At 50.6% G+C, this 24023-nt stretch overlaps 1 protein-coding gene across 3 annotated transcripts; it reads right to left on the bottom strand.

The window, feature by feature from the left end:
• Window positions 1–6171: 6171 nt before the first annotated feature.
• On the bottom strand, window positions 6172–20735 carry NR2F2 (nuclear receptor subfamily 2 group F member 2). Of its 3 annotated transcripts, XM_055277118.2 has the most exons (4): window positions 14269–15069; window positions 13869–14148; window positions 11816–12343; window positions 7537–9080 (listed from the first exon to the last, which is right to left on the bottom strand). In XM_055277118.2, the coding sequence occupies exons 1-4, from the start codon at window positions 14308–14310 to the stop codon at window positions 8806–8808; spliced, it is 1125 nt and encodes a 374-aa protein (XP_055133093.1). In that variant the 5' UTR covers window positions 14311–15069; the 3' UTR covers window positions 7537–8805. The 3 variants fall into 3 exon arrangements, with proteins under 3 accessions (XP_055133094.1, XP_055133091.1, XP_055133093.1); XM_055277119.2 differs by lacking the exons at window positions 13869–14148; window positions 14269–15069 and adding an exon at window positions 20146–20735 and having other exon boundaries at window positions 6172–9080; XM_055277116.2 differs by having other exon boundaries at window positions 6172–9080; window positions 13869–14984.
• Between the last annotated feature and the right edge of the window lie 3288 nt (window positions 20736–24023).

Raw genomic sequence — 24023 nt, forward strand, 5'->3', positions numbered from 1 at the left:
CGGATGGGTGTTTTGCAGAGGTGGGGTTGGGGTGAAGGGACCCCACATCAGACACCTGATTTGCTCAAATTCGGTCCACCTAAACCACTCTCCCCTAAAGGACAGAAGTCTGGCCTACAAAAAGACACCAGAAATATCTCCACCAGAGAAAATGGATCTGAAAGTTGCAGCCGAACTGCCTGGCCAGAACTCTCTCTGGCCAAGAGACAGGGAAGCCACTCCGCGGCTTTCGCTCTCCGCTGCCCTAGCCTGGCATCCCCCAAGGAAAGAGACCTGCCTGGAGACGCCGCGGGAGCGCTCCAAAACGGCGCGGCAAAATCCACCCCTCTCCCCCTCCTAGGCAGCTCTCCCTTTCCCACTGTCCTCCCGTTATCCCTGACCCCCAGTTGCTGCTGGGGTCCAAAACCACCCGCGGCTCCCCCTCGGCCAGCTGTATCCTGGAGAAGCGAAGACTCCCAGCCACGCCTGCGATTTGGTCGGAGATCTGCCGCTGCAGCCAAGTTCGCGGCCGCCATCAAGCTGGCGGCTGCGCGCGTCTCGGGCCGTGCCCTGGCGTGGCCACGCGGGCCGGCTGCAGGCGGAGATCTGTAAAAATCCACGTGAGCCGCCCCCTCCTCCTGCTGCCCGCGGCCCCTGACACTGCAGCATTGAAGCCTGCCCGGAGGTCCCCGAGGTCTCCGAGTGTGACAGTACTCAGCATAGCGGGTAGATGGCACAATTTTCTAACATTTAGAGAGAGGAACCCACGCTGGGAGCAATAAGTCCATTTAAAAGCCCTTTATTTAAAAGGAACAAAGATAACTGACAAGCGAAGTACAGAGACATCTCAATGAAATTTCCAAAGAAGAAAGAGAAATCAGAGGCTAAAGCAAATGCGAACTGGGCTTGATGGAACAGGCCAGCACTTTCCTCCCCCTCAAAAGGAGAGCAGATAAAAGACAAAAAGAAAGAGCTGGTGGTCATTGGGTCTGTGCGGTAAGGATCACAGCCCAAGCCAAATTCTAAAAGTCCACAGCCACTAACTTTAAAATGGCCGGGTGGCCTCGGTGGGGGAAGGTGAAGGAGAAGCCAGATCAGTTTGGGGGAAAGAGATATGGAAGTTTTACCCCCGCCTTGGAGGCTCTTCCCCAACCTTTGATAACAGGCATCTCTGCTTTGGCTTGGGGTCTGGGGAGCCCCAGGAGGATGGGCATGCAAGGCACTCGCTCTGGGCACACCTGAGCCCTTCCAAGGGGCTGGGCACCAGAGGCTTCTGTCCTACAGCCACCTTTCCTACAATGGGGCCCCAGGGCTGGGCCGAGTCAGCCACGATCCCAGACACTAAGATTTGGTCAAAAGCAGGGCACTTAAGCTCACACTCAGAGACTTCGGTACAGTTGTGCCCCTTCCATACTAAGAAGGGCACGACGGCACCCACTGATGTCTCCTGGCAACGCCAAGACAGCCCACACTTCATCTTGTGCTCTGGCACCGCCACCACCCTCTCCCTCCCCACCAAACCTACACGCCAGATTGATCCCCCTTGCCAGGAGAGCCTCAGGCTGAGTGGAGGAAACAGAGGAGGGGGCGAGAGGCCAAGGGATCCGTGAGGCCACCTCTTTGGTCATCCGGGCCGGCCTCTGGCCCCGAGCGACCCTGGCCAACCAGGACCAGCGGTGGGAAGGGGCACGGCAGCTATCGTCCGCAGGGGGTCAAACGATTGCATTTGGGTGGGTGCTCGCCGACATATTTGCTGAGTAAACCTCCCTCGCTGGGCTGAAGGCGAATCCCCGTTGATAAATCCATCATTACCGTTCGGATTCAGGGAGGCAGCCGCGCCACTAAATTCATCTTACATTTGTAGCGCTTTAATAGACATTTATTAAATGCTTTTAGAGAGAGGCATGGGGCGCGTGATTACATCCTAGTTACAGACAGAACATAAAGACCCACGTTAACACCCATTTGCAGGAAGGAAGGAAAAGGTGGGGAGGGGGTGGTAAGGCAGAGAGATGAAGTGAGGAGAGGCAAGGAGAGATGGGGCGGGCAGGGGCACTGTGTCTAGGCGTTATTAGAGGACTGCCTGGCGGGAGCAAGGCTAGAGCCTCGGGAAGTGGCAGGCTGCGGAGAGAAGTACTCGCTCCCCTCGCAGTTCCTGGGGCTTCCCCTCCCTTGCCCCCCACCCACAAGCCCCGCGTGGTGGGCTCGTATTCTCTCTGCCAGGAAACAAGGGACGCCGCACTGCCTCTGCCGACCCTTTCTGTCCCTCCAGCCCCTACTGTTTCTTCACTTTATTCCAGGCCTCTCCAACTTCGACCCTTTGGAGTGGCCAAATCAGAAATAGAAGGAAGGGAGTCCCCGCATGCCGAGGACCCCAAGAACTCCTTTAAAGCATCCTCTTCACCCCACCTCACCCCCAACCCAGATAGCAACAGGGCTGGGCCAGGCTCCTGCAGCACAAAGCAGACGCCCAGGCCACCGGGCAGAGTAGATCTGCTTGCTCAGACGGCTCCTTGGCCTGGAAGTCTTTGCGGAAGGACCCCCTGCTCTGCGCCAGGAGGAAGCCATGCCACTTTCGCGCCTTCCATCATCTCGTGCCTGGGAACTTGCCCTGGACTTGCCCCGCGCCCCCAACCTCATCCTCAGGGAGCTGGTCCTGTAGGGATGCCTGGGCCTCCAAAGGGCCTAACGCCTTCCTGAGGTCCCCATTAGCTTCGCCTAAAAGCCCAGTCCCCGAGCTCTGCCGGCTCTGCTCGCGCTCTCACCGCGCCCTCGCTCCCCCGGGACGCAGCCACCGACCCGGGCCGGGACAGCAGCCGGCAGGACTCCGGGCCCTCCCTGGCTCTTGGTAAAGAACACTTCCGCTATCTCAAAGTTACCATAAGAAAATAAATACAAGTGACATTGTACTGGGCCAAAGCTCATTAGTTCGTTGTCCAGGCCTAATAAAGGAACAGAAGCGCAAATTATAGAGTTCAGCTTCAACACACGCTCTGTCACCCGAGATCAGCGCACCGCGAGCCTGATTCCAATTGCTCCGAACTTGCTGCGCAGTTCGCCCCCCACCCCCTCCTCTCAAGCAGGAGGTTGGGTGGAAAAATATAGTTCCAAAGGGGGTAATGATCAAGCTTTTCCTCTCGGAAGCCTGCGCCACCTCATTTCCCATCAGTAATCCCAATAAAATTAACGTCGTGGCTGCAATTGAAAAGAGGAGGGCCCGCAACACTCCTGAAATAACACACTCTCCCCAGCAAAAGGTAAAAAGCAAAACGGCCCTTTGTTCAGCTAATTAACGAAGGCCCAACTCCGAAAGCAGATGTGTTTGCTTAGCTAATCACAAGCATGTTTCTTTCAAGGAACGTCATTTCGAGGGGGCCGCTCCGGGGGAGATGGGAGAGAGGGACACCACCCCCCAGGCCCATTCTGCCTCGGGTCTCTCACCCCGGTCTAAGATCCAGAGGCTGAATCCAGGCAGCCCGTCTTTCACACCTTTCTTCCCCTCAGCCCTACCCCAGAGGCCCCATAGGCAGAGACTTCAGCGCTAGCCCCAAGGCCAAACCTGCAAGACACGAAGGGGAGAAAAATAAAAGTTTTAATGACACAGATGCCATATTAAATGAGGCAGTTTTACAATTCACTTTGAATAGGACGCTAACTTATTACAAGTGTGTTATCAGAAGGACGATAAGATTTATAACTCCAAGAGTCAGCTTTGCGCCTTAATGACAATGGGTGTTAAGAGGAGGAAATCTGTTCTCTATTAGAGGAGATGAGAATCCCTTCCCGGGTTTGGGGGCATTTACAGAGGCCTCCAGGACAGACACCAAGCCCTTTGTGTCCCCATATGAAAGATTCTCCCTTTCCCCTTTGACTATGAAATAGGGTCCCCTTGTTGGGTTAGCACCTTGCTTAGCTTTTTAGCGTGTGCTTGGGATAGAAAAAAACAGAGGGAAAACGAGATAGAATTGGGGATGGAGATAGAGGTGGGGTGGGGAGCGGTTCTTAGCCCTCTGGTTCCTCCAGTAGAACTATTTCCCGGTCTTTCTTTACCATACAAAAGATAGCTTTCCCCTAAACCAACACAGTAAGCAAACTTTAAAAAACTGGGGTCCTATTACAAACCAACGCCCAGCACTAACTGCTTTAAAATTACTGCATAATTAGATTTAGTGGAATTTCACCATTAATTAGGCAGCCGCACTGCAGGGAGCCTTTGAAATCTGAGAAAATGGGAAAAATCATCTGAAGCACGTTTTTTAAGCCCAACTTCAATAAATCTTGACGAGGCCTGGAATTCAGAGAGTATCTATCCCAGGCGGCTGAGGGAGAGGGTTGTCCAGGCCGGGGCTGGGGATGGAGCGGACATAGCGGGGCGATATCCCATCGGCCCGATAACGGGGCCTGGGCCCGGATCCACCATCTCTGCATAGGCCCTCAGAAGACCCTCTCTAGGAGGCCAGGTCTGTCCCACGGCCGCCCTTGCCCACTCTCAAACCTATTAGAGAAAGAGGGTCCTCCGCTGCAGTCGCTCTCCTGCCAGGGGCACAGTCCACGCGGGCTCACACATTTCTAGAGTCTGCGACCACCCGCCTGGAACCGGCCCTCAGCCCCTGCTAGACCCTTCCACCCCCCAATCAACCCTCCGCCCGCAAAGCCACCTTTCCCACAACTTGGACGTGCAAGCAGCAAGTTCTGCCCAAGTCCAGCGGGGTTCGCATTCCGCCCTCCCCACCGCGCCCCAGCTCCGCTCCGGCCCGCGCAAACCCCGGCGCAGCCCCTGCATTAATGAGCGAGAACTGACCGAGGTCTGTAAAGACCGTCCTCTCCCCATCCCCCTATACCATTCAAACATTTAAGATCATTTGCGGATACAGACTTTTTATTTTTCTAATTTGGTTCTTGGAAGGAGAGGAGACAGGAAATCAACTCTCCTGAATATGGGAGGGGGAGGGGAGAGGGTACAGCGTTACCAATATTTTCCTTACGAATTCTGTTGCTTTAATTAAAGAATCGAGGACCGGACTCACTTGCCAGCAAGAGTTTAAAAGAGGGTTTTCTGCCTGCAGACGGAATGGCCTTTAGCGCCCCCCGCCCTCCTTTTTTTCTTTTTGGTAACCAATGTGTTTTCTATTACCCGGCCCTGCCGTGCCTGGCAGCCCGGCGCTCGCGGTGCAATGGGAGACGCCATGTTGGCTCAGCTCATAGGACCAAGTCAAAAGCGAGCTTCGAGGCAGAGTTTCACACGCTCGAGCTCCCCCGACCGCCCCCCGCCCCCGCCCCTGCCCCCCCCCTGTCGCCGCTTAATGCACATCCCAGGAGTGCAGCTCCGCGCGCCCGGCACCCCGGACTTTCCCGGGGCGCTGGCGGAATTCTGCCGCACGTAAGTGGGGGCGGGGGCTGGGGGGCAGGCACTTTCCCGCAGCAGCTGCCAACTCCAGGCCCCCGTCCTTACAGCCGGCTGGATGCTAACCCAGCCGTCTCCGCGGAACCAGCCTTGGACGTCGCCCGCTAACTTTGAGCCCCAGCTCCTCGCGGCCCAGGGAGAGCTAATGGTGAAAGGCCGAGGCAGGGCGACCGCGAGCCGAGCGAGCAGGCTGGAATCCCCCCCGGCCTCAATCTTCCCCCAGGTTTGTTTGAAAGTGGCGAGAAGCAGCGAGCGCCCCTCTCTCTCCTTGCACTATTGTTGCATTTCGCGTCTAACTGGGTTCTCTCACACCCCCGAGGGCCACGAGGAGGAGGGGGAGCGGGGTTGGGAAAAGAAATAAAGCGAGCTCAGATCAGATGAAAAAAAAAAAAAAAAAACCCAGCAAGGAAAAAGAGACACTTAAAGGGAAAGAGTCGCCATGTTTAGCAGCTTTTTTAAAGATCTCGTCAATTTCACACAGAACGCGCTCGCTGGGTCCCAGCCCTCGTCTTTTGTCCAATTCAGTCGCAGCAAAGATCTTTTGTTCTAACTCAGCGTGAAAAGAAAAACTTTCTTTAAATGCAATAAACTTAAACCGAACTCAAGACTCTAAACAGATCCTCCTCCGGCCACTCTAAACATATACAAGGGGGTTTGTTTTAACCGGTTGAAAAATTTTGGGTCCTGTTTTTCTGCCTCGCAGACCCCAAGCTCATTGCTGAAACTTAAGAGTGCGAGAGAGATTTCCAACGTCTAGAACACATGCTTAAAGCATAATAAAACAGGGATTGTCTTTTGCTTTGAAAATCATAAATTATAATTTAATGCCAATAATAATTTACAACAAATGGCTGTTTACAATAAACTAACACAAAACAAACAAGGAAAAGGGCCTGTGTTTTACTTATTAGAGGAACTTCACACACTCACATGGATAGCACTTGCAAGAGGAAGAAAATAAACAACAACCGACAAAACCTCGAACTAAAGGTCAGCAATACTGTGCCATAAGAACATACTTGTATTTATATGTGTATATATCTACAGAAATAAGTGAGAGTCAGATGGAGAACCCTGCACAAATCAGATTTTACTAGTCTGCGTCTATTGACTGGATCTGAATATTAACGTTTAATACACTTTACAAAATGATCCCTTTTCTTTCACCTCCCTCACTAGTCTTCCCCCCCACCACTTAAAATTAAACCACAACATGCTGAAGTACTGGCGGTGCGGGGAGGGGGGGTTGGAAACCTTGAATAAGAACAAAATTGCAAGCTCCCAGCACTGAGCTTCCTCCAAACCAGGAAAAGAGAAAGGAAAAATGAAAAAAGACTCCAAAAGAAATAGTTACTACTTCCAAATCAGCACACCCTGTAAAGTTTCCCTCCTTCCTTCTTTCTTTTTCTCTGTCCTGCTTTCTCTTCCTTAATTTGGCTTCTAAGGACAAAGGATGCCAGGAGCAGCACAGATTGTAGCCACACAATCTGAAATGTCAAAATGTCGATGTGTTTTTATGTACATAACTCCAATGGAAAAGATTCCCTTGACCCTGTGGTCATGCTCTCACAGACTGAAGGTAAAGGGGGGAGGGGAGAGGGAAACCAACTGCAAGTTATCATATATACATTAAAAATAGACCTTTCAGTCTTATAACCTATATCACTGAATTTGAAACTCTCAACAACCATGCTAGAGTAGAATCAGAATATTTTTAAAAATCGCACCTACTTAAGGAAAAACTCATTGCAAATAACTGTCCTCTAGTTACAATGCTGTGATTAGCTTGCTTGAACGATCTTCTGAGTAACTGTCAGAAATGTACAAAAGAGTATTTTTTTCTGATCATAAAATAGATACTGATCTCAAGATTTCTAATACTTTTTCACAATACCTTCCCTAAGCAGGCACTTAAGTGTGACAAATATTAAGGGCCTTTTTTATTTTCCTGGAAAATCCATTTTTAATTAAAAGGAGGATTAGGTGAATGGGGGTGGTTTACTATATCAGTATGGCACTTCCTAAACCAGAGATAAACCATTAACTTCAGCTCCCCCGCTCAACACACACACACCCAAATTGAACAGGCAAATACAGTAGTCCACCTTTGAACAAACTGACTGAGGGGAGTAAACAAATGCCCCCCACCCCCCACCGCCCCCTGCCCGGCCAGCTAAGCGAGAGCTCACAGGGGCTCTTCTAGATGTAAAGACAGTGAGTGGGGACAGCCAGGTTTCAGATATCAAATAATATTTTAATTTCTGAATACTTTCAATTTTCCTTGGAATATAACACACAAAGACTCGACCAAACAGTTCAGTTATTATAACTTTTACAGTATACAGAAATGTTGCACTTAAAAAAAAACCTTCAGTTTTTTTAAAACACAAACTGTAAACTCTAAGATACTGAATCAATCACGTTACCTATAAGTGCCAACAGTGTTATTTTTGTCATGCTGATTTCAATGGTATTTTTTAAAAAGGGAAAATATCAACAATTATAATACAAAGGGTTTGCAAATATACAAACAGATATAGGATTTTCATAACAATTCAAGAACTAAGCGGGACCCAATTCAGATTACAAAAGTTCACTTTTTATTCAAAACCTCAGCATGTGTCTTGGACACATTCCTTGGCTGCCAATAAATTCCACAGTTCATTCTCTTTCTTAAAATATTTTTTAAAAGCTAGGTTTGTCATGGTATCTTTTGGGGAGGGGCAGGGTAGGGGAAGTTAAGTGTTATATGTGGTTCCTCCAGTTCTCTAATTAGAGTGCTCAACTTCACCTAAAAATTTTGGTCACCACTTGTAAGTGCGTTTCCATCATCTTTGAGTTGCCTTTTAAAGTTTTATGTCTTCCTATGATATTTTCATGGACTCAGTTTTAATTCTTGCAGAACATATTATTTTAATGATACACAGTTTTTAAGAAGCCAAGATTATATCAAAACTTATTATAGAACCACAGAATAAACTGGTTTGGAACCAGAAAAGTACAAAAAAGAACAGCTAGAGGTACATAGACACAGGACAATTAATAATTTGGAAAAAAAAAAAAGACTTACTTTCTCCATTCTGCTAATTGTCTCCCAATCTCCTTAAATGCACTTTTAGCAATATTTTTCAAAAATTTACCAAAAAAAGAAAAAGACTAATTTCCTTTTTATACAAAAATGATAAGTAGCAAGTTGTTCTGACCGACACAGGAGTTTTTTTTAATGCATTCTGTAAAAGTTCATTTGACAGTCTTTTTTTTTTTTTTTTTTTTTGAAATTCACAGTCCATTAAATTCTTCCCCTCTCTTCTTTTAGCAAACTTGTAACATCCTTTTATATCCTTTCTTAACAGAAGGAAATTAAGCAAACAAACCAGTCTTTTGCCTTTTCTTTCTCTGTTTCACTCCCCCTTCTTATTTATTTATTGAATTGCCATATACGGCCAGTTAAAACTGCTGCCGGACAGTAACATATCCCGGATGAGGGTTTCGATGGGGGTTTTACCTACCAAACGGACGAAAAACAATTGCTCTATGACTGAGGAGGAGACGGTGCGGAGGGAAGGGAGGCGAAGCAAAAGCTTTCCGAATCTCGTCGGCTGGTTGGGGTACTGGCTCCTAACGTATTCTTCCAAAGCACACTGTGACTTTTCCTGCAAGCTTTCCACATGGGCTACATCAGAGAGACCACAGGCATCTGGAAGAAAAGTTTAAAAACAGAAGAAGAAGAAGAAGAAGAATTCAGTCATCAGATTAAGAGGTTTGAATTGGGTCACATGAGGTGTGTGCACAGAGCTCTGTCAAACTGCCCCAACCGGAGTTGGAGCAAATGTCTATCTACTGAAAACTTAAGGGCGGGGGGGAGGTGGGGTGGGGGAAGAAAGAGCAAGAGACGGTCCTGAAGAAGTGTTTGCTTTAAAATAAAACATAGCTCAGTGTGCTACAGGCTTTCACTGCCCGAGTCCTTAGCCTGGGTCATTGAGAGGCCCAAGCAAAAGTGCATTGGGTCTATCTGGCCCAAGTCAGTAAACAGAAGAAACCAAAACTACTAGCACTCTTTCCCCTCCTCCTCTGTAAATAATGGTTTGGCTTATAATTATATAGGGGTTGGTGGGGGTTGGGGGTGGACAACCTGGCCCAGTCCCGAGTAATGGCGTCCACGATCCAGCCTCAGATTCCCCCCAAAGAGGGCGACTCATTTTTCTCCAGTCTTTGAAACTGATTTAAGTGGCCCTTTAAAACTGATCTTGTCAGTTTAGCCTATTGAAGGGCAGCCATGCGAACTGTGATCTCTCTGTTCATTTGAGCTGTTTCTTTTCCCCCCTTTTCTTCTCTCTCCCTTTTTCTCCCACCCCCCTTTATTTTTTAAAACCCAGGTCCCTCCGAGAAGCATCCCCCCTCCCTGTTATCTTCAGGAAAACACTTTTCTTTTTTGATACGTGAAAATACAATAAGTGCCTTTGAAATGAGAAGCTTCTTGGTAAAGGCGGTTCAGGTTATGACCTGACCTTTCAGGGCTCCCCAGACAAGACTGGGGTTAACACATGCATATTGTGAATCATTAAAACAGATATTCAAAAATCACCACCACCACCTCCACCCCAAGAACCAGAACACACATGCCACCTCCTCATATGTATATCTAGGACTCTGCATGTCTACAGAATGTAGAGGTGTCTGTGGACAGGAACTAAAAGATCTGTTTGCATAGGACTCCTTCCCTCGGCATCCTCAGAACTGTGTGTCTCCCTCTGAATCAGATAACAGGAACCTTTATCTCTTTGTGAGGCGATTTGCATTCTCCACACAGGCCTCCGCATTTTGCAAATAGTCATAAATTAAACTGTTAACGACAGTATCAGGCATTTTTTTTTTCCTTGAAAGACCAAGGGTAAGGCTCAGAGCTAGCAATGATATCAAGAAATTAACAACTACCTCCACCGTCCAAGAAGGTGGGCTAGGTGTCGGGTTGTGGGACAGGGGTGAAGGTGGCTATGAGGTAGGGAAATATCTTGTCTGTGTATCTGCAGCTGGCAAATGTTCTAGATATGAGGGGCACTCGAGAAAAATAATCCCTATCCAAACCTTTGCAAACAGCTTCCCTGCCCAGACACTGGCCTTTAATTGATTACCTAAGGACTTCCAAAGGCAGAATTTGGGGTGGCTGTGTGGGGAGATTTTATGTGGAAAGCAGCAATGTACAAGACAGCAGTTTGAGGACTAAGAACCTGCAAGCTGTTCAGCTAATGACTTAGTTCCCCAGACTTCTTTCAAACAATAAGGAAGAGATTGTGGACCTCCTTTATGTTTGCCACATAAACTACACATCTCTCCTCGTTTCCTGTTACAAGCTTAAAAAATTGTAGTGGGTGACTAGGTTCCAAGCCCTGCTAATGTCCAAATGTTTGTTATTCTTAATCGGGAACCCCTTTCCCCTCTCAGCCATGACTGACAAAAGGATCAGCTGACAACTTAGTATGAGAATGTGAAAGGGGGTTGGTGATTTCCATCCACCTGGGCTATGCTGAACTCAGCCTGGAGGCAGCCAAAAAGCTCAGGTGTGGCCCAAAATGGAAAGCCAGACACTTTCAAAAATCATTTTGCCTCAAGAGTTAATTAAGATCAGATCTATTACTCACACAGGTTAAACTGCATGCAAACTAATTAGATTGCATAATGCAGTCAATGATGGTTTTATATCTCTAGCAATATCCATATCCAGCCCAAGTTGGCATACACTTTGGGTTGTTTGAAAACTGCCTTAAGCGTTTGCTTGGGCAGGGGAAGCAAGAGGCCAGAGTCTTCAACCTCCTGCAGACATTCTGAAGAGTTATGACGGTCCCTTTGCTCCTCTTGCCCCATCCTGACAGATCTTTTCCCCTCTCCTGGCAGTCTGCGTTATTCCAATAAGAATATGATTTTGAAAACTGCTGCCCTCAGGTTGGATTTGCCTGGAGCTCCAACTCCTACGGAGTTAGCAGGCAAACCTTCCCCTGCAGAAACAACGTCAGGGCTGCTCCACTGCCCAGGGGCATCTCCTGGAGGCCCAGCCAGGGCGCTAGAGAAAACCAAGGGCTTGAGGAGATTCCCTGGGGCCCAGCAGGCCCAGAGGGCCTGGGCTCAGGAAAGGGAGCAGCAGAGGGCATCCCAATCTGGATACTGCAGGTGGGTGAAACAGGCAGCAGAGGCTGCCCTATGGCCCATTTGGGGAATCTATCTGAAGCATCCTTCCTGCAGTCCAGCCTTCCTCTCCTCTCCCCAGGACAGGCCTGGTAGTGCCCAGCAGCTATACAAAGTCCCCACTTCAAGGTGCACTCAACAGTTTGGCCTTTCAAGGAGCAGTTTGGGTTTGCACTGGGGACTCCCAAGTTCTCTGGACCCCAACTCTGGGCTAGGAGCCCATGGGCACGAGAAGACAGGGCTCCTTCCTACCTGAGGTGAACAGGACTATGGCCTTGAGGCAGCTGTACTCGGCTGAGTCAACGTGCAGCGCCTTGAGCTTCTCCACCTGCTCTTGGAAGATCCGTATGTGGTCCATAAAGGCGACCACCCGGTCGGCGGACATGGGCGAAGCATGCAGGCCGGCGGCGGCCAGGAGCGGGGCGACGTGGAGGGGCATGGAGCACTGCGCCGCATTCAACACAAACAGCTCGCTCCAGGTGAGGCGAAGCAGGGCCACCTGGTCCGTGATCTGCAGGTCGGGGAAGAAGGGGATGTTCCGGGCCCACTCGACGGCGCTGAAGAGCATCCTCGCGGCCAGTTCGCAAATGTTCTCGATACCCATGATGTTGTTGGGCTGCATGCATTGGCTGCCGAAGCGCGACGTGGGATAGGGCTCGGCGCGCAACAGCAGGGAAATATATCCGGACAGGTACGAGTGGCAGTTGAGGGGGTCCCCGTTGGTCAGCGCGAACTGCCCGTGGGTCGGCTGGGTCGGCGGCATCCTGCCCCTCTGCACCGCTGCGGGGAGGAAAAGAGACACTCCACAGTTAATGACCAGCCTCAGTCCCCAGGTTCCCCGGCGGGGTCTGCCCCAGCCCGACCCCCCACCTGACCTAGGCCCTGAGCAGCGCAAGAACCAGGCAGGCCTGCAACAGAGCTGGAGTCGCCAGGCTCTTGGCACCATTCCTTTCAAACCACCACCCAGGCGAGCTCTGAGGGCCAGAGGGGCACACTTGCCTCCGAGGCCCGCTCGGGGCTGGTCCGCCGAGGACCCAGAATTGGCCACCTTGCCCCGGGGTCCCCGGCGCTGTGGGCGGGATGTAGCATTCTGAGGGCATCTTTCTTCTTTACTGCTAAACAGCTGATATTTCTTATTGATTGGAGGAGAGGGAGCGGGAGGGGCGAGTCTGGGGGGAGGGTGAGACGCTTTTGCAAAAGGCACGAGGGTTCACCCCAGACGGCCTGTGGCCACTCCGGAACGACTCTCTCACAAACCCCGAAGCCCCAGCCCCAGCCCGGCGGGGAACCCCCAGTGAGAGACAAGCAGAGAGCGGAGGTCTGGCGTCTGTCTAATCAGTGTGCTCGGCGAAAGAGACGGAGGGAGAAGGCGGAGAGAGAGAGGCCGGCTAAGGAGAGAGGAAGCCGGGAGAGGCAGGGAGCAGGCGGCCGGCATTAGCGGAGCCTGGGCAGGGCCTGTAAGGGCCGGGGAAAGCCGGCGAGGCTCGGGCTCAGGCTGTTATCTGACTCCGGACCGGGAGAGTCGCTCTCGCAGAAACACAAAGAAACCCCGGCGTTGGCTCGCCCCAACCCGGAGCCCGCGCCCCGCGCCGAGCGCGCCATTGGCAAAGCACGGCTCGCGGCGCTCGGCGAATTTTATATCACAAAGACCCAACTCGCGCAGAGCGAAAGCAGCCGCCCAGGGCCCCTCGCCCACCCTTTCCTACTTCCTATCGCGCTCTCTTCGTTTCAAAAGTGAAAGGAAAAAAGAAAGCAGAGGTATTTTTTTTTTTTTTTTTTAGCAGAATGTTAATCCACGGAGGGTCACATGAGCGCTGCCCGGGCGGCAGCGTTAATACGGCGAAGTGCATAAAATTGCCATTTGTAATTTGAACCTCCTGTACAAAAGTACAATCTCAGGTTTTTTTTTGAGAGGGTGGGGGCTGGGGAAAGGGGTGAGGGGGAGGGACATGTTGAACATGCAGGAAAAACAAGGGCAGAGAGAGAGAGAAGTAAACTAGGCTTTAAAACAACAACAACAAACACCCCATCCCTTGCAGAAAGGCAGACTTCAGTGAACTCACAATCAATGCAAAGGAAATGAAAACAGCCCAAAGAGAGAGTAAAGAAGGAAATCAGTCGGCCAAAGCATGCGGATTTGGGGTCTGGGTTCCAATGCAGAACTCGCTTCTAGTATAAAACCCCTTTCCGCTGCAATACGAAGAGCAGAGCTTGGGGCTTCTTGTCCTTACCCAGAGCAGGCTAGCCAAACGTACCCAGGACCCCGGGACCCAGGACGAGGGAAGGAGAAATGAGAGGCCGATACCTTCCCGTCTCATGCCCACTTTGAGGCACTTTTTGAGGCGGCAGTACTGGCACTGGTTGCGATGGTGCTGGTCGATGGGACAGTTCCGGTTGGCGCGGCACGTGTAGCTCAGGTTCCTCCGCACGCTGCGCTTGAAGAAGCTCTTGCAGCCCTCGCACGTGAACTGGCCGTAGTGCTTGCCGCTCGACTTGTCCCCGCACACCACGCACTCGATGTGTTGCTGCTGCTGCTGCTTGTCGCTACCCGGGCCGCCAGGGCCGCCCTGGCCACCGGCCGCCGTCTGGGCTGGCGTGCTGGCTGGGCCCCCTTGGCCGGGCGTCTGTGGCGTGTGCGGGGCGCCGGGCGGCGGGCCGGGCACGGGCGGCGCCTGCGAGGCCTGGCTGCCCTGTGAGCCGGGCACCTCGTCCTGGGGGTCGCGCCACGTGCTGACTACCATTGCCATATCTATGGGGGCCGCGTCCGGACTTCCTGCTCCCCTGGCTGCGGGCGGCGGCGGGGCGGCGGCGGCTCCCCGGGTCTCGGGCTCCGGCGCGCCGCCTTTTGTGTGTGCGAGGGTGCAAGAGGGCGCGGGAGGGCGCCCCGGGTGGCTCGGGGGCTGGTTGGTTGAGGTTGGTTAGTTTTTCCTTTTTTGTTTTTGCTTTTGCAAAGTTTTGTCGATTGCTTGTCTGGCCCGGTGTGTTTGTTTTGTTTGTTTCTCTCGGCTCAGCTTTGTTGGTTTCGGGGGGCTTTCCGCCGGGAGGGGAGGGGAAGGGGACAGGAGAGCGAGTGGGAACAGAACGTGGAGAAAGAGGGAGGGGAGGGAGAGCTGAAGTCGATTGTCTGGCTTCAAGACAGAAGTAGGAGGCAAAAAAAAAAAAAAAATCTCTCCAAAGATCTTGCTCGCTCTCACTCTCTCCCTCCCTCTCTCGTTCACTCTCTCGCTGTTAGAGCTGGTGTGCAGCCGAGGAGTTGGCGGAGGAGGAGGAGGAAGAGGAGGAGGAGGAGGAAGAGGAGGTGGTGGTGAAGGAGGAGGTAGAGGAGGAGGAGAGGCGACTGTCCGGGGGCCAAGTCCAGGGCAGCCCACAGTCAGCCATTCAGGAAAGCCATCGAAATCAAGAGGACTAGGAGATCGGAGGCGCCGGGTGCGGGCGCGCCCAGGGAGCCAGGCAGGCCGGGGCGGAGGCCGGCGGCCCGCGGAGTGGCCGGAGCGCTGCCCGGGTCCGGGGGAATCAGCATGAAAGTGGTCCGCGTCGGGCGCTGCGCGGCGTCGTCCTGGCGCTGGGCCGCCGCCGCCGCCGCCGCCTGCCCCGGGCGTCCGGCGCGCGCCTCGCTCTCTCCGGCCGCCGCCGCCCTCAGTCGCTGGGTGGAGGCCGCTCGCCTTTCCCTGCGGGCCGCCCGGGCCGCCGCTGCCGCCGGAGCCGCCGCCGAAGCCGCCGGGTCGGGCCCGGAGCCGCCGCGTCTAGCGCCGCCGCCGCCGCTGAAGTCGCTGCTGCCGCTGCTGCCGCCGCCGGAGCCGTTGCTGCTGCTGCTGCCGCCGCCGCCTCACACACATAGGGAAAGAGTCAACTCGCCGGCGGCGGGGGAGAAATGATAAAAGAGAGAGAGGAGGGCAGATCACCACCTAGAAGCACATCCTTCGTGCGCAGAGGGGGGAGAAAAAGACGGAGAGAAAGAATGAAAGAGGGGAAAAAAGGCAGCACGGCACCCGGAGAAAGGAGGCAACTCGGGGAGAGGAGGAGGAGGAGAAGAAAACACACACGCGCGCACGCACACACACACCGCGGAGAGAAAAGAACAGAGAATCAAAGTGATCAAATATGCTAAAAAGGGGGGCGCGGGAGGGAATGCGATTTATAGGCGCCGGGGCTGGCAGAAGTGGCTTCTCCGCGATCAGCTCACTGAGCTCTCTATATAGTGAACTTTGACACGACTGCTGCAACTTAGCGCACGTTGCCATGGCGACGGCGCGCCTTATAAGGCAGCAGCCGGGGTTGGCCTGGCCAGGCGCGCGCGCGCCGCCCCCTCGCCGTCATTGGCCGGACTGCGGCGGCCCCGCCATGGCGGCCGCGGGCGCAGCCCGGTCCTAGCGCGAGCGGCGTCGCCGGCGCGGCGCGGGGCACGCGGGGGACCGGGGGTTGGGGGGGCGGGGACGGGGTGGCCGCGCCGCCGCTGCCGCCGAGCGGGGGATGGGCCCGTGCCGGTCCTGCGAGGGCTGCCTCTGCTCTCTCCACTTCCCGCACCCGAGGTTTCCGCCCCGGCGGGGAGACTAGCGCAGCGCGCACACACGTCTCTTAAAGGCTCCGCGAGAGGCTTTGGATGGAATCGGGGACTTTGCCTCTCGCAACTTGGCGATGTCACGAAAACCGCCGCTCGCGCACCACCCGGGACTCCTGGCGCATCTTAGTGCCCACAATGCCAAAGAAAAGTTCCCTGGTTTCTTTGCAGAGGGGTAGGGAGTGAGGGTGGGAAGGTGCCACGAACTGAGCTTGTAGGCATTTTCCAAACGAAAGATTTGGCCAAATCCGGGTCATGGCAAACCCTTCTCTTAATTAACTCTGATCGCTTGTTCGGTTTCGTGGCATATATGTGTGTGTATATATATATGTGTATATATATATACACACACATATATATATATATATATATATATATATATATTCTTTTCAGAGGATAAAGGCCGTTCTGTTTCTGTATATTCCTTGTAGGGTTAACATTTCACAGGTATGTGGCCTGACATTTTAATTGCCCAAATAAAGCATCTCGGATGCTGAGAAGCAGAAGTAGCAGAAGTAGACTTCATCTGATTGTCATGATGCAATTAAAATCAATTTTCCTCAACTTTACCCTCTCTCGCTGGTTTTAGCTAACTCTCCAGCCAACATCCTGCCACACACCCAGTCATGGTGAGAGGGGAAAGACCTCTGCCCACTGATGGACAGGAGGAGGCAGCCGCCCAGCCTCCCCTGTGCACACCCTCTGTACACACATGTAAGCGCACATGTATCAGATGCACATTTGTCAATGTACACAGACAAAGACTTCACTGACTATGCTTCTAGGTCATAGAACAGTTGAGTACGGACTTCATTGTTCCTCAAGTTCTTTTTAAGCATTCATATAGTCATTAAAACGCACCCAGAGATTCTGCCCCAAATGGGAAATAATACTAGTATAGGTCACAAGAACCAAACCCAAGCCATATTCTACCTCAAGAAGTCACTGCAAAAAGAACAACTTCATAGTCTATTGCCATTCTGCTCCATGTGCTAAAATAATTGAGACAGTTGTGTCTTTGAATTCCAGGGTGTCTGGTTTTAAACGTCAAACATGTAGAATTGCTCTCAGAACACACTATATTCCAACGCAGTAAACTTGTTGTTTATGACCAGTTAGTGAATTATCATTATTCCACATTTATACAAGAAAATTGTGTCTCCTTTGTACACACTTTGCACCAAGAAAAAAACCTTATGCCGGTAAACCAACCAGGTTTGTGAACAATTAAAATATTTTACACAAAAGACGCTGAGCTCCAGGAAAGAAATGAACACATATGAAGAGTAAATGACGACCACAGAAAACATCCTTGGTAGCTGAAAAAAAACTGACAGGATAAAGATATTTTAAAAATAAACCATACATATAATTGACATGTATAGATTACATTTTATATTCAATTATCTTTACACACATAGGCAGAATATGAGGTAAGGACTAAAGATCTGGGCAGATAGAGGCTGGTTTTTAGGAAAGGAAAAATCTTCTTTAAGCTTCATTCCTGAAACCTCAGCCCTTACTCTTTCTCCGATGAAATCACGTATTTCACTAAAGCTGCAGGTTCTCGGTTTATTTGAAAGTTGTTAAAAAAAAAAAAAAAAAAAAAGCCCAACAAATCTGTAGTGGACACTCAACTATCATAAACCTGGTGTGTAATAAGATTGCCACAGAGTGAAGCCAAGCTAAGAATTTCAGGTTAATTAGAGACACAATATAACTTTCTCCTAAAGAGGATAAGAAGGATGGGAAAGAAATCATTACAGAGGAGAAGGTTTTGGGTAGTTGTTGTTGTCTTCCCTTCCAACCTCTATGATTCAGGAATTGCTAATGTTACAAATGTCAGTAGATTCGGGACAAGCTCAGCTGAGATGTGACGAGACTGGGGTTGAGATAGGAAATCTAATGGGCATTCCCATCTCAATAGAGGATGAAAATAATTGATTATAGGGAAATCTTAATCTCACCTCCTGAATGAGGAGACTTCCATAGCAGATTACCTTTTACAAACATGGGAAGGGACAAGCAAGGAGGAAGAGCTTCCCCAGTCCACTCAGAGATTTTTGGAATTTGAAGTATGTTCTGATGGCCTTAGATTGAAATGGAAGAATTTCCTAACCATATCTTAAAAAATTGGAGCCTGCTAGGCAAATGATCACAGGGCTGCCATAAAGTCAGGGGTGTTTCACTCTGTATTTTAGGACTCATTCACTTATGAAATGCTGTTACAAGGGGGAAAAAATCACCGTATGAATTATACTTAATTTTAATGCATAGGAGAAGAGAGAAGACTACAGACTGAGAAGAAAAAAGGGCAAAAATATTTTAAAATGTCTTCTCCAGAGATGCTCACTTGCTGTGCGTCTGAGGTTAAAAAGCTCTGAGAAGATAAAATCAATATATTATTGTTGTTTTTTAAAAATCCAACTCAGTCTTTTTTTTGCAGATGTAAATTTATTTTAATGAGAAGAATGGCAAGCTTTAATTTGCCTAGAGAAAGTTGGGACAACATTTGCCCTAATCTAAAAAAGAAAAGAAAGAAACTCAACACCCAGGAATATAATTTTCTTGCAGAAAGCGGCCTGATGGGCTGTATTTCTTTACAGATTAAATCACAATATGAATACAGACCCCAGCAAATGCCGAGTTTAACTCTGAACTCAGTAGAAACCAGTTCCGTCCTCCAGGATTCATTGAATTCCTCCTTTCCCTCAATCTAGTCCGTGTGTGTTTTTCTCTTCCACCACACTGGAGCTCCATGAATAGGGAAAGGGGCTTCCATTGTGTCCTTCTGAACTTCCAAGTCAATGCAATTTTTAACCACTGGCTTGTGGTACTTTGAAAATCACCAGGGGCTGTCAGAGTTAGGTCCTCTGAAAAATTTACAGTGCTAAATCAGAGCATATGCTGGGAGGGAAAAAAATTGCTTAAGATTGGAGCAAGTACAGTATCTGTCTGCCCCCTAGTGTAAGAGTCCTCACTGCCTAAAATTCAACTTTAAAAGAAAAGGAGCTCTTAAAGGGAAACGACTTTGGACTCACGTAGGCATAGGAGAACGAAACTTCTGTACATTTTAATCTGAATAATTCTTCAGGATTTAAAATTAATTGGCTCTGGCTTGGTTGGACCGTACTCGGATCTCGCCACCTCTGCGTTTCCCGAGTCACTGGCGAAGAGGTGATTTTTTTTTTTTTTTGAACTGGGTTTATGTGCGTCCCCCTCACCCCCTCCTCTCTTTTTCTTTCTCTCTGTCTCTGTCGTCTCTCTCGCTGGCTTTTTTAAAATGAGGAACCGCTCCTTGAATGTTCTGGACAGAGCACAGAATTGCTTCTTAAGTCAGCCCGGCGCGGTTGTAATAGACAGCAAAAAGGTAAACGTTTGCCTGAAATCCGCACGCCAGCTCCACCACCCCGCCCGATGGTGAGTACCCTTCTCGTCGCGATTCTCCTTCTAGCTTAACCGAGCGCTCGCCTACCCGAACCGTGGCCGAGGGCGCCGGGCTAGGCTTTTCTCCCTCCCCGCCTGCCTGGCTGTCAGTTGCACAAGGTTGCAAAATGAAGCGCAGAGGCAAAGCGAACAGTAAATTCTGATACTTAGTGCGAGCCTAGCAGCTCCTTTGCTAGAAAACCGAGTCATCTGCTGCTTGGAAAACCACGCTTATAGGACTGGTTTTTAGTTTGTTCTATGGAAGGAAATGAGTTTGAGGAGACAGGACGAGGAGATAGGAGGCTCCGCAGTCTTAACGCTTCGGTTTAATCATATTTTGGCAGCTTTGCAATTGTATTTCCCCCCTCTCCCCCTCCACCATCTCTCCTACCACACACATGTAATAAAATATGGCAATGCATTGAATTGACTCTGTTCCCCCCTTCCCCGAACCCCTTAAACCACAGCCCTCGGCATTTCATACACGTTAGCAAACCGATATTTTGAAAAGCCCCAAGTCATCCCCAACCCCACACAGCCCAAGGAGAAAAGTGAGAAAGGAAAGAGAGAGAGAAAAAAATACTGTAAGTAAACATACCAAAACCATATTTGCCTTGTTCAAGGTCCCAAACCGCTTGCATCTTCCTCCTAAACTGGAATAACTCTCCTTTAGTTTGGCGGGTGAAATAAATGCTTTGTTGGCCCCCTGAAAAGATGTGTCTTTGATAATTAAAGAGAATCTCCTCCTCGGTGTTTATCTAAGCGATTGTGCAAACTGATAAAAAGTAGGCACTAGCCTGCAGGGAAAAAGAGGAAAGGTGAAGGGAGAGATCTTCCACCTGAAGGAAGTGCTTCCCCATGTATTAGGCTCTCTCAGCCTTGGAAAACCCTGCACACTAACTTTAGAGAGACAAGGTTTCAGGGAGCTTTGTACATAGCTGCTGAGGAATGCAAGCCTCGCCTTTAAGAAAAAAAACCCCAAACCGTAGGTAGGAGATGTCTGGAGTGATCCTTGTCTCTCATCTCATTCCTTAGAAGGAAGAGAGCGTTGTTACACCTTGTTTGGGGCTGGAAAGACGAGACTTTAAAAACACCCGTCCAATTGAAAAAAATCTCCCAACTTAATGAGTTTAGTCGGAGGCTGGAGCAAACGGCTCAGCCTCAGCAGAAAACCGCCAACAACTATAGGCGATATTGCAAAGCAAGACGACCCAAGGCACAGCCAAATTCCACTGTTTGGGGTCGAGAGAGATGGAGGCTAATCCTAAAGCAAGTTGGGAAAAAACAGAGGTGGAAGAGGAGGGGGAAAAAGCATCAGCCTCGCAGACTGGCAGACAGGCTCCCCTCGTCCTGGATCAAAGATAGAACTTGAGACAAGAGGGCAACATTTTTCCTAGGAATCCGTTGGAATCCTCATTTTCTACTTTTAACTCAAGTCTCCCCAAGTGATTTTTTTCCCCCTCTCCCCTGTGGATTTCTGCCTCCCCCCTTTCCGGTCCTTATTCTAGGACTTTCCTGAGGAGGAAATCTATTTCTTTTGGGGGGAGGGGTTCCCCATTCCATGCCTTCAGATAATGAATGCTTGATTCACCCCCTCCCTTTCTCTACTCCCCAAAACGAATAAAGGAAGCAGGAATACGGTAACTAGTGAAAATTGAATATAAACTATGCTGCCTCTCACAGTTTAATACAGTTTTAACTAATGGATTTTTGTTTTGTTTTGTTTTAAGAGAAGAATAATGGGGAAACACGGATCTTTTATTTTAGGAAACTGTTATGGTAAGATCTATGTCAGACTTGACAAATGGAACTAACGCTCTTCGGCTGCTTCTTGTCCTTGTCTTAAACAGGAATTAAGTTAAACACAGTGCTGAATGTTAATTACATGTTTACTGGCTAATGAAAATTACAAATGGTTTTGCCACCTCAAACAATGATGAAAACTCTGAAGACACTGTAATTATATACTTTGAGCAAAATAACTCAGAATATTGATCATAAGAAGTGTAAATCTTTTTTAACTATTCATTAATACCATAAATATGGGCTACAGAAGTTTTTCCTTGCGGTTTGTCTCATCAGTTATACTGAGTGGATGGATGGTGAGGCTCCTCTGGGGAGGAGGTGAACTCATTCTCTTAGTAGAAGGAGGCCACTTGTGTAACTCGGGGGTGCCCCCTCCCTTTCGCCCCCGCCCCCTTCATCCCCAGCAGAAGGTCGAGGAATAGTTGAACAGGAAGGCTGGACTCAGGGCAGGTGAAGGTGATCACAGCCTGGCCTTTTCCCTCCCCTCCCTGCCCATCTCACTCCTCTCACTTCTCCCTTTCCTGCCAGTTCTGATCGATGACTGCCTTCCCCAGCTCGGGCACCAGTGGGATAACCTGGCATTCGGGGATTCCTAATGGAGGACCAGTTAGACCAAGAAACTCACCCCACCCACAACCCAGCCATGGAGCCCTGACAACTTAAATTCCCTCCTTCAGAGATGGCTCAGGCAGTTCATTGCAAAAGAAGGAGAAAAAAAAGTTAGAGATGGAGGTTGCTATTGGGTAAGGTGGCTCAGGCGGCTGAACCAGAACTGGTTTCCCTGGGTTTGGGAGCAGAAGAAATTTTTTGTTGTGGTTTCCTTTTAACTTTGGCCAGAGTTGTAGTGCTGGCAGCCACTCGAATCTAGGAGGTCAAAGGTGAGGGCTGCACTAACCCTAAACGGCTGTCCTGGCCTGGCCACAAGGCCAAACAGGCAGGGGAGAGGGGGTTTGTCAGCCTTGCAGCTTGGCACTTTGGAGGGGGCATCTGTGGAACCCATACTTGGGGGGCACAGCATCAAGTGTGGGTTTTAAGTGAAATATTGAGGATTTTTTTTTAAAAAGTGCCCTAGGCTTGTGGGACTAGAGTCCTCTTTTTCCCTGAGAATTCCCAAGGCGCTGGTCTTTGTCTTAGAAGGAATGGAGTTTCTGAATGGTGTGAAAGGGACAGAGAGGGTCGCTTCAAATCGATTTTACTTGTCCTTTCTGTCTTTTCGGATCAACGCCCTTCAATGGGCACAGAGGTGCTCTTTCAACCAAAAACTTGTGCTACATTTTCTGCCTGTATTGGTGCTAAATACAATAAGCACTGGGCAGGGTTTTTTTTTTTTTTTTTCTTTGCTCTCCAAAGCAAGAAAGCACCCTAATTAAATTGTTTTATATGGACAGTCAAGACGGACCAATTAAGTATGCATTAGTATAAAGATATGGTCTGCAGATAAGGTTGTTTAGAAAATCATGTGTAGGACAAAGGAGAGGGCGCTAGCATTTTGGAGAGGTGCCTAGACCCAGCAAGGTCATGCCCCTTCCTCCTTGGGCCCCAGGGGAATTGCAAAGGCCCGGGCCCCAGGTGAGAGGGGAACAAGCTCCCTAACAGGTGGGCGACAATGCCGGAGACTTTCAGGCCCGAAGCCCCGGCCCAAGAGTAGTGGAGTCCGAGGGTCGGGATTCCTCACATCTTACTCGGGCAACGTAGCAGACCGAGGTAGCGGGTTTCCGTAGGACGCAGCGGGACGCCGCAGTGCCCTACTCCAGGTCGAGCCCACTACCCGATGTGCCAGGTCCACAGTGCGGCCCTGCAATAATGAAATCGTCTGCTCCCGGGGAAGGCCAGGAGGGCCAGGGCACACAGACAGTGTCACGGCCGCAGCCCTCTCACGGCCACTATCAGGGCAGGAGGCGTCCACCTAATACCTCCAAGCTAAGCGCTTTTTCTCATCTTAGGAAAGGGGAGTTTTTCTGCGAGAGAAGTATCGCTCCCGCCCGACGCCATCCGGCCCGATGGACGTCGAGGATCAGTCTGTAGAGCAGGAGAAAGGCCGAGGGGTCGGAGGAAGGGTAGCAGGGAGAGCGGCCGTCGTCCAGCTGATGCAGCTCTGGGCTTCTCCACCCCGTCTCCTCCCTCAGAGGTGTGGGCGGGCGGAGAGCATCTCTCCTTCAAGGAGGCGACCCCCATAGCAGGGGCCGGGGCCTCCCCGCGTCGCCGCTCAGGGCTGTGATAGGTGGTCCCGGGCCGAGGGGGCGCGAGCGCCGCGCGTTGCCGCTGGAAGGGCTCGCAGGGCGCACAGGGCAACCCTTAGTAGGGCGGGAGGGAGGAGTGGGGGCGAGAATTAGAGCCTGGGGAAGTGGCTGAATGTCAAAAGTAAAAGGTTGAAAAGCCAATTTTCCAGGCGCGCTTTCGCCCCCCCTTAGCTGGTTGCAGGGGCCGTAAATCAGCGGCCGGCGGCGAGGGCGGGAGGAGCCCCCTCGGCGAGCTCGGCGCGGCCCCGCCCGGACCGTGCGCACCTCCCGGTGGGCCCCGAATCGATCCGAAGCCTAGCTAAGGATGTCACCGCACTAAATATTTACTGATCACACACAAATAGCTGGGGCTCGAACGATTTTCCTCTGTGAGGAGAGCGCGGAGAGAAGGGTAAATCATTTTATTAGTGTGGATAAAGCCCAGAGCACA

Source organism: Symphalangus syndactylus, chromosome 5, assembly GCF_028878055.3.
Source record: "Symphalangus syndactylus isolate Jambi chromosome 5, NHGRI_mSymSyn1-v2.1_pri, whole genome shotgun sequence".
Taxonomy (NCBI): Eukaryota; Metazoa; Chordata; class Mammalia; order Primates; family Hylobatidae; genus Symphalangus; species Symphalangus syndactylus.